The 10,134-nt window shown below is 53.1% G+C and overlaps 1 protein-coding gene across 1 annotated transcript; it reads left to right on the plus strand.

The window, feature by feature from the left end:
- The first annotated feature begins 1,218 nt into the window (after positions 1 to 1,218).
- On the plus strand, positions 1,219 to 9,893 carry LOC102914391 (ficolin-2). The gene is made up of 9 exons (XM_015986608.3): positions 1,219 to 1,375; positions 2,896 to 3,009; positions 5,297 to 5,350; positions 5,651 to 5,722; positions 6,353 to 6,385; positions 6,538 to 6,665; positions 7,081 to 7,210; positions 7,990 to 8,124; positions 9,479 to 9,893. The coding sequence occupies exons 1-9, from the start codon at positions 1,264 to 1,266 to the stop codon at positions 9,724 to 9,726; spliced, it is 1,026 nt and encodes a 341-aa protein (XP_015842094.3). The 5' UTR covers positions 1,219 to 1,263; the 3' UTR covers positions 9,727 to 9,893.
- The last annotated feature ends 241 nt before the right edge of the window (positions 9,894 to 10,134 follow it).

Consider the following 10,134-nt stretch of genomic DNA (forward strand, 5'->3'; position numbering starts at 1 on the left):
CCTAACCGCCCCCGAGGCCCCACCTCCAAACACTGCAGTGGAATTAGTTCCTACACTCTTCAAACATGGCGTCTACACTCTTCATCGCCATAGCCACACCTCAGCAGCATTCCCCTGCTGCATGACTGCACTGGTGACATCTCCCCGGGACCTGTGCAGAAGGAGCAGTGCCAGCAGAGACAGCTGGCATAGGGGTCCAAAGCCTTATTCCCTCTCTCTGTCTTGACCGAACCCCAGGTGAATATCCATCCACCACCTAGTTGGCACAAAGAAGCTTGCCTGGCTGAGCCTCAGCCCTGTCCTTCCTGGTTCAGGGGCACTGGGAGACTCAGAAAAAAAGCCTGCATATACTTTCTCCACAGTGCAGTCCTGAGCTGTGCACCACACTCGGCAACGATGCTCCTGTACGCATCCCATATTTTTCTAGACTTCTTATCTGTCTGTCCCTGCGTCTATCCCCCTGGCACAAGCAGAATGGATAGGATCTACTCTGCACAGTGGCCCAGAAAAATAGCTGTCCCTTGAAACCCCGCCCTGCTACTTTCTGACGACATCAGATGCCCACACCATTCAGCTGAACAGCTACTGCCAGCTTAGGCTGAGCGTGCAGGGTACAGAGCACAAAAGATAGAATTTAGCCTGAAGGCAGGGAGACAGGCGTGGCGGAGCAAGAGGTGTCCTCACCCTCGGGTGTGATGAACAGCCCCTGATGCACTGGATCTCACACAGAACTGAGCCCAGTGTCCGATCCTTGCAGGCTGTGAGACCTCCCTGTAGTTCTCTACCTGTAAACACCAGGCAAGTTCTTCTACCTTGGTGGCGGTAACGACAAGGAACAAGCAGTGCTTGGGGTGTCACGGCTGATCTGGACTTCTTTTCCCTTCCACATCGAATCCCCAGTGACCAGCTCCCTCCTGTCTGCCCTGGGGACTGGCTTCCAGAATCCTCCCTAACCACAAGAGATGATCTAGAGCCTGATGGGAAATGAGAAGGGAATGGGAGGTTGGGCTTAACTTAAGCCAACAGGGCAAGTCCTTTGCAAATAGAGGTGACCCTGGGCTGGGCTCAGATGCCTCTGCAGGGGAAGTGAGCCTTGGGAGGCCTCACTGGAAGAACAGACATACCCTGGGGACGATTTCAGGCCTCTTGTGCAACCATGGGCCTCCAGGAAGTGTTTGTCTCCTGGGGATTGGGACACTGGAACCCAAGGAGAGGAGCTGGGTTCCTGCTTTATAAGAGCAGACAGAGCGCTTCTGCACAGCTATGGAGAAGGGTGGAAGGTTTGCACTTACCATGGCTCCGGGACCTGCCGCCCTATTCATCTTGACCCTGCTCATCAAAGGCCTGATCACTCATGCTGATGACACCTGCCCAGGTGAGATGAACTCTAAGTCCTTGAAAGTAGGGAACTACCCCACTCATTGCCCACTTAATGTCCCTGCGCTCACCTCTTCTGAGAAGCTCCTGGTTAGCTCAGTGTCACCCTCTGAAGACAGACTCTGAGTGACCAGCACCAGGTAGGGTGGAGGTTTCATGGGCCTGTGCCTGCTGACCCCAAGGCCTGCAGTCTGACCCCAGGAGCTTCACAGATGAAGATGACGCCGACATTTTCTACCTTCTTAGGGAGTTCAGAGAGAAATGTTAGGAGCCTCTAATCTGGTGGCTGACACATCCCCTTGATAACTTTGGTGAAAATGTACTCCACGGTCTCGTATGGTACATATGGGCAAGGATTTGGGGTTGGGAATATCCCTGATTGCCTCTGTCCACCCTGGGAATATTGCTCCTAAGCACAGGACAGCTGTCCTAGGCGGTGGCATGATTAGAAAGGGGCCTCGGACAGCAGCAAGACACAGCCCACCCCAGGGAAAAGAGGCAGCAGGAAAACTGGATGGGAAAAGCCTGCGAGGCTTCGACCCTACACACAGAACTGCAGGCAATGGAGGAAAGACGGGAGCCAGAGAGGTGGTCCTCCCCACCGAGGAGCACACCAAAGACAGTCTCTGGTCACTGAGCTGAAACCCGCCCTGTTCTGATATCCCAAGAGTTCTGCAAGTGCGTGCACTTTTCAAGTCACAACTTAGCAACATTTTAAACAATGTAGCAACTTCTGTTTGGTTCCAGCTGTGCCTTGAGACATGCACATCCCCTCCCTAGAAGACCTCTTGCAGCCCAGTTGTTCCCTGGTCAATTGTCAAGACTGAGAGAAAATGTTACATTGACAGAATTTCTTAGCAAGATTGATTATTGTTTTTCAGATACAATAACCATTTATGAAGCTCTCTCTAAATGCCAGAATGGCAAGACTTTAGCTTTCTAAAGTCATTCTCAAACTGAGTTCCTCCCACACCCCTATTCTTTAAGAAACCACACTTTTAAATGTGTATGGAAGTTTCACCTGCATGTATGTCTGTGTACCACTTGCATGCCTGGTGCCTGCAAAGGCCAGAAGATCCTCTGGAACTGGAATTACAGACAGTTGTGAGCTGCCATGTGGGTGGTGGGAACCAAACCTGGGTCCTCTGCAAGAACAAGTGCTATTAACCGCTGAGCCATCTCTCCAGTTCCTACAACCACTTGGGGCTGAGGGACAGAGAGACTCGGGGGCCTTAGGTGATCTGTCAAAGGACCACAACACTGGTACCTGGAGGGCTCCTTCCACCCACCAGGCAGGACTCTATCCTGCATTCCCCTCTCAGCTGCCCAGCTCCCCAGGGCAAGGACAGACCTAGTCTCCATCATAGGAAGACCTAAATTCTGCCCCATCTCTGTGGAGGAGGCTGGTGATTCTGGCTGCAGCCATCTACCCATGTCCGACATGGCTGAGCTGGCAGTTGCCCTTAGGGCAGGTGGCCCAAGATGGTCCTACTGATTGATGCTTGTGTTGTTCTGCAGAAGTGAAAGTCCTGGATCTGGACGGTTCCAACAAGCTCACCATCCTTCGAGGCTGCCCTGGTGGGCCCGGAGCCCTGGGGCCCAAGGGAGAGGCAGGGGCCAAAGGAGATAAAGGTGTGTTTTGGGGAAGGGGAGGACACATGGAAGGCACAGCAATGGGGGAGGGGCCCTGAGTCTGGTCTTCTGGACTTGGGTGACCACCTCAGGCCCTCCCTGATTCTAAGACTTGCACTGGGTATCTTGGTACAATGGCCAATGGCAGAAACCGGGTCCAGTCAGTCTGACAAGATCCAGGAGGGCTTTTCTGGACCATTTTAGGTGCTCCAGGCATGCTTTGAGGCCCCACCTCTTGGTTCCCTACAGATGTCTGCTCCACTTGGCCACTAGGAGACATCTAGGCACTAGATACTTCCACATTCTCACCTGAAAGCTGGGCTGGCACTTTCTTCTTCACCTGCCTCTGGTGATCGAACAAAGGCTCAAAGGGACCAGTTCCTCCCTGAGTTGGCCCTCCTGAGAGAGTGGGGCAGCCTCCATCTGGGATCTGCTTCAGAGTATGGCCCCTGGAGCCCTGAACCTTAGCACTTGTGGGGACCTCAAGCACACTTGTTCTCCCCAAATGGGAGAGAGTGGTGGTGCCTATATTTCCTGAATCAGACTTGGATGTGCTGAGGTTCGGCAGCAGAGCTGCCCAGGGGAGCCACATGTCTGAAGGTACCCCAGGCAGAGCCTGGTGATGATCTGGTGGTGACAGGACAAACCTGGATACCTCTATGATACCCCTAGAAGATGCCAGGCTTAAAGCTAATGTGAGTCACCCCAAGCCAAGTCCCACTTGCCTGCTCGCTTCTGTGGTCCCATTAGGGGAGGAGACTTCTGTCCCCAGAGCCTTGCTGAGGGACTTTGGGGGAAGAGGTTATCCCATGGCCAGGATGGGACAGCCAGCCATGAGGGAGGGGTGTTGGCCTCTGGCTTTGGACTCTACTTCTGTATAACTAAGTTGCTACTTCTGTGCATTGCTGAATTGACCCAAAGTGGGAACTAGTGTGCCCGGGTGCTCTGCAGGGTCAGTGTCCCTGAAGTGATGTTGCTTGTGGGGGACTTGCCCCCAATCTACCCTAGGTACTCTTGAGGAGAGAGGGATAAGAAAATATTAGATATAAAGAGAGAGACCTTGAAGATGAGAAGAAAGACAGAAACACAGGATAGCTTCAGGAAGACCTGGGTCAATACCCAATGGCCCAGAACTTTATTCAAAAGGACTTTTTATAATAAGGCAAAAGACCTCCCTCTTGCTAGATACAGCCAAGTGTAGACCCTTCCAAATACCTGGTAACCACACCCGTGGTCAAATCATCCCCTTATGCAGGCCTGCTGGGTAAAGCAAGCTCAGATTCTCTGGCCCTGAGCAATTTGGGCCTCTAGAGTTGCTGCTCCTGACCCTCATCTGTAGAGGATGAACAAGTCCACTCTGTTCTTGATCACACCTGACAACAGAAGCCTGGAGTCCTCAAGCTGCTGCAGACACCAGCAATGCTGTGCTGGGGGCCAGCGTGGCTCCCGAGACCAGGATCTGCCAGGAGGACCTCATGACTGCCTCATAGCTTCTGTTGAGCCAGGGAACATCTTAGTTGGGTTTCTGTTGCTGCAATATAACGTCATGACCAAAAGCAACTTGGGAAGGAGAGGTTTTATTTCATCCCACAGCTTGTAGTCTGTCATCCAGGAAAGTCAGAGCAGGAAGTCAAGGCAGGAACCCGGAGGCAGCAGGTGATGCAGAGGCCGTGAAGAAAAGCTGCTTACTGGCTTGCTCCTCAAAGCTCTCTCAGCCTGTCTTTTTGGCTCCCAGGACCACCAGCCTAGAGGTGGCACCACCCACAGTGACCTGGGCCCACCACATCCATCACTAACCAAGAAAATGTCCCCATAGGCTTGCCTGCAGGCCAGTCTGGTAGGGCCATTTTCTCAGCTGGTGTTCTCTCTTTCCAAATGACTCTAGCCTGTGTCATAAAACTGGCATAAAAACTAGATGGCACAGGGTCTGAGGGGATGACACAGCCATGTTCCCTTTCTCCCTCTCCCCCTGTGAGGTCGCTGTGGCCCAGGCCTGGTTCACTCACGTTGGACAAAATGAGCAAATGAGAGCTTACTGAAAGCCTGCTGGAGGCCCCAGTGTCCAGCCACGGGCTAGGGTACACCCCACCCTCTACGCCCTCCCCAGTCATGGGTTAGGCTACCCCACCCTCTACACCCTCCCCATGGGTTAGACTGTACCACCCTCTGCACCCTCCACAGTGAGCCTGGTTATAGTCCCAAAGGTCACTAAGGCCAGCATGACAGCAAAGACTGTCCACGGGGACAATGTGGATGCTTTGCTCAGAAAGTATATTTGAATTTGCAGGAGAGAACGGCCTCCCTGGACACCCTGGAAAGGCAGGACCGACTGGACCCAAAGGTAACAGCCTGGCAGACAGCAAGGGTGCTAAGTAGGCACCTCGATCTGTCCATGAAGACATGGGGGCTGGAGAAAGAGATGGGGAAGGACTCTGCCCTACCGCAGGCCTCAGTGTCCCTTCCTGCTAGCATCAGGGGTTGCCTGCCCCCAACAGCAGGGGTTGCCTGCCCCCACTCCTGCGGGCTTCCAGCTCCCAGCTGACCCTAAGCAGTGCCTGCCTTGGGTGACTAGTCCCATTTGGTGGGTCTCCTGATTGATCAGATGCTCTGGGCATCGGCATCATGCTCTCTGCTTCCGCAGGAGACCGAGGAGAGAAAGGAGTACAAGGAGAGAAGGGAGTACGTGGAGAGAAGGGAGTACGTGGAGAGAAAGGTGAGTCCATGTGTTGTGTCTTGGGGGTCTGCCGTGCCCAGTCATACCTAGGGAGAGGGTCCTCAGTCTGAGGTCCTATTGTCTGGGCAGGGGGTAGAGTAGGTGGCAGGGACCAGGATGTTCAAACTCTGAGGACTCATATCCTAGCACCTGCCTGTGGTCTAGCTGGGTGATTAGCAAAACTGATTTGAATTCTTTTCTAATTGATGCTTATTTATTTATTTATTTATTTATTTATTTATTTATTTATTTATTTTTTAATTATGAAGTTCTAAGAGGCAACCTCATGTTTCCTTTACAATTGAGGGGGACCTATCTGTGTTCTGAATGCCGTGGGCACCCCTCACTCACAAGGCCTCCTGGGTAGACACTCTGGCAGAGCATAGTCTAAGCATTCTGGGACTACGGAAGGGGCTACCCACTCTCTTTGGTACCCAAGGCCTGGACAAGGGTGCTGTCAGGGACAGCACTTACCACAGCTGCAGAGGAAAAGCCAGGCAGCTGGACCATGTATCCCCGAGAGTAGGGCCTAGGAGAGTCCTGGAATTACCCAGCTCATATGATAGGGGTGAGTGGGGATGAAGCTGATGACCACACACTTAAGACCAGGTCTCTTCTCTCCCCACACAGGAGACACCGGGCCATTTCAGTCGTGTGCTACAGGTGACCACATCACCTATCCTGTCCCCATGTGGATATTCCCTGTCCCTGCCTCCCTTCCCAGGCCCCTGCTGTGTGACTTTGAGCTCGTTGCCTACTTTCTTTGAGCACACCAGGGTTCCAGTCCAACCTTCGCTCCCTGCTTCCATCCACAGGACCTCGGGCCTGCAAGGAAATGCTCACCCGGGGCCACTTTCTTACTGGTTGGTATACCATCTACTTGCCGGATTGCAGGCCCCTGACTGTGCTGTGTGACATGGACACGGATGGTGGGGGCTGGACCGTGAGTACTGGGTTAGCTCTCAGGCACAGAACTATCAGGACCCAAGTTCCACGGCCAACAGAAAATGAGATGTGTGGATTCTCTGTCCCTTTGTACCTCAGAGGGAGCCCTTCCTTCCCTGAAGGCAGAGAACCAGCAGTGCTGGCAGGCCACCTCTGTGGGAAAGCCTATGTTGAAGGGGCGGACCAGATGATGCCAGCACACTCCACTTCCTGCTGTGTGGCTTGGGACATGTGGCCTACTCTCTTAGCTGTCACTTACTTCGTTGCGTGGGGGTCCGCAATGGCATGCTTATGGCACTAGGTTCCCAGTGTTCTGGGAATCCTGGGTTCCTGTTCTGCTTTGAGGCTTGGCCCCCCGTGCTGTAGAAAGTTTGCCTGCCTTTTTGACTTCTGCGTACACCTCCCTGTCCCAGGTCTTCCAGAGGAGGCTCGATGGCTCTGTGGACTTCTTTCGGGACTGGGCCTCATACAAGCGTGGCTTCGGCAGTCAGCTGGGGGAGTTCTGGCTGGGAAATGACAACATCCATGCCCTAACCACCCAGGGTAGGCAGTGCCAGCCAGATGGGGTAACCTTGGGGCTCTGAGTCCTGGACCATGGGTCAGAAGAGTCCCAGGGTGTTAGATCACACAGCAATGGCACCCCAGGGCATGAGATCCCTGCCGTGACCTTCCAGAAGGTGAGGATCAGGGGATAAGGGATCTCTCTAGTGTGGGCTACTGACATCTCAGGACCCAACAGAAGAGGTATGATGGTAGTCTTGGGAGCATCCCTTCTCATCTCTAGCTGTTAATTCCTCCAGAACACTTGCCTCTGGGTCCTGCAGAAGTCCCTCTTGCCTCCTTCTTGCCATAGAGAGCAGGCTCCCCAAAGCCCTTCTCACCCCACTACAGCACATAACACTAGCTCATGGTCTGTCCTATGATCCAGTGGAAACCACATAGCCTTGGTCTCTCACTCACTGTCAGGACACCTTATTGTGTCTGCTCCTGGGCATCCAATTTTTGGGGGCGAAGAAAAGAACAAAACTGTTCACATCCAGGTTGGGGCTACTGCATTTCAGGGCACAGCCCTCTGGGAGAATTCACAAAATAAAGCATGGTAGGTCATGCCAAGGGAGTGTGGCCAGTAGGTTTTCAGGTACTGCCTGTGGACCAGATGGGAGGGTGCTTAGAAATAGTGCTCCCCCCCCCCCCCCCCGTGGCCAACAGATGTTGGTGACTACCCAGGTGAATTCCCTAGGGCTGCCCAGGGTGAAGGCTCAAAAGCTGAACCTTAGAAGCCTTAACACGCACCCCCCCCCCCCGTCCCCAACTCTCTGCAGGAACCAGCGAGCTGCGAGTGGATCTTACAGACTTCGAAGGCAAGCATGACTTTGCCAAGTACAGCTCCTTCAAGATCGAAGGAGAGGCTGAGAAATACAAGCTCGTCCTGGGAAATTTTGTTGGAGGTGGTGCTGGTGAGCAGCTTGAGGAGGGGCTGTGAGATGGCCGCTTCGGAACCAGTCTGGGAGTAGAGGGGCCTGCCTTCTACTCCCCCGGTGGCCTTGAGCTGGGTCTATGGCTCTGAGCCTAGGGTTGCCATCGGCAAAACACCAATATCCACATCCTTATACTAGGTGAGGACCATAGATGCAGTCTGTTAGCACCCCCAAGACTGCCCAATAGGCCAGAACTAAGGGCCCACACCCAGCTCCACTGCACAGTGAGTGGGGACCACTGACTACCATATACGATAGAGTCAGAAGGAGATGGGCATCTCTCCATGGGTGCTAACGCCCTATCTCTTATAGAAAGCACCTTAGGGACACTGCATTAGCCAGACCCTTTACTGTGGACCAAAGGTGAGGTGGAATATCATGGTGGAAGCTTGTGATAGGACGAAGCCTTTCATTTTAGGGCCGATGGGAAGCAAAGAAAGAGACTGAAAGGGAACACCCCTCAAAGGCATGTCTCTAGTGACCCATTTCCTCTAACTAGGCCCTGCTGGTCACCAGCTCCCTATGGACTACTAGGACTCTATCAGTGACTAACCCACAAAGGAGGCCTCAGCTCTCTTCATCCAATCACCCGAATCCCCAAACACTGCTCGAATTGGGATTGAGCCTTCAATATACAAAGCTTTGTGGGGAGAGTTCATCTCTAAACCACAGCAGCCCTCTTTCCCGAAGGACTTTGGCCCTGTGGTTTGGAAAGTCCATCCTACAACGTATGTGTCTGGGTACAGGGAGCCGTGGGTCATGACCACACCTATTTAACCGCTGAACCCACAGCTAAGTGGGGCAGGCCACTCTCTCGGGAGCTTTGGAGGTGACAGCTCTGAAATTTATGCACCCACTTTGCACCATCTCACCTGGGACTTTTAGGAAAGAAAACAAAGTCTGTATGTGGGGAAACCGAGGGCGTCAGAAGCTGTGTGCCCAGCGTGGAGGTGCAATAGGGTAAACTCTGGAGGCATGACCATTTGGAGCTGACTCAGAAACAGCCAGGGCAAGAGGGAAGGTAAGAGAAGTCCTAGAGAGAGCTGCAGGCTGCCGTGAGGAGAGAATTGGTACTGGTGACGCTGTTCAGAGGCTCCCTGAGGGAGCAGAGAGTGGCTGGGGAGAGATAACAATGGCCACAGGGACTTGCTGGACCAGGAGGAGGGGGTCATATCTGGCGTTATACTCTTTCCCAAGGCTTGTGAAGATGGGTCCCTCACCTGGACCTCAACTGATGAATTATCCAGCCGAGAATAGGCGAGTCACAGGCAGGAGATGGGGCCGTCTAGTGTTTGTGTCTAGCATCTACATGACACATGTTCTTTCTGAACAGGTGACTCCCTGACTTCCCAAAACAACCAATTTTTCTCTACCAAAGACCAAGACAATGACCCGAGTTCTTCCAACTGTGCGCTGCGTTACCATGGAGCCTGGTGGTACAGTGATTGTCACAGTTCCAACCTGAATGGCCTCTACCTCAGGGGGCCCCATAAGAGCTACGCAGATGGTGTGAACTGGAGGTCATGGGGAGGCTACAACTATAGCTACAAGGTTTCTGAGATGAAGGTGCGCCTCACCTAGCTCCCACCACAGGAAGGACTCCATCTTTATTACCAGCTGAGGAAGGAATGTGCCCACCCTGCCCTGCTCTGCCCTTTTACCCACAGTCCACACAGCCCATGACCTCCAGGACAGCCTTCCTCACATACTTACATTTTCATTCCAAAGGAAAAATTGCATTTCCCAAAGCTGCTTGTTCTCTGACAGACATGTGTCTGTGGGTTTTCTGTGTCACTTTTTAGTCTTTCGCCACATCTGTATCATCCAGCAGAGCTGTCTATGACCTTGACAGTCAGGAAGAGTTGGAAAGTCCATTTATAAATGCAGACCAATGCCTGCTTCCCTGGGGCCATCTGCCTCTGACCCTCAGCTCTGTCACTACCATAAGTGACCTGTCCCCATCCCAGCCCCGTGTTCCCTTATAGCTCA

The sequence above is a fragment of the Peromyscus maniculatus genome, chromosome 4 (assembly GCF_049852395.1).
Source record: "Peromyscus maniculatus bairdii isolate BWxNUB_F1_BW_parent chromosome 4, HU_Pman_BW_mat_3.1, whole genome shotgun sequence".
Lineage (NCBI taxonomy): Eukaryota > Metazoa > Chordata > Mammalia > Rodentia > Cricetidae > Peromyscus > Peromyscus maniculatus.

Bases quoted from the DNA above. Each gene is read 5' to 3' on its own strand.
- LOC102914391 (XM_015986608.3), top strand. From the start codon at position 1,264: ATGGAGAAGGGTGGAAGGTTTGCACTTACCATGGCTCCGGGACCTGCC. The intron at 1,376-2,895 runs GTGAGATGAACT...GTTGTTCTGCAG, and splicing joins TGCTGATGACACCTGCCCAG to AAGTGAAAGTCCTGGATCTG. The intron at 6,666-7,080 runs GTGAGTACTGGG...TCCCTGTCCCAG, and splicing joins CGGATGGTGGGGGCTGGACC to GTCTTCCAGAGGAGGCTCGA.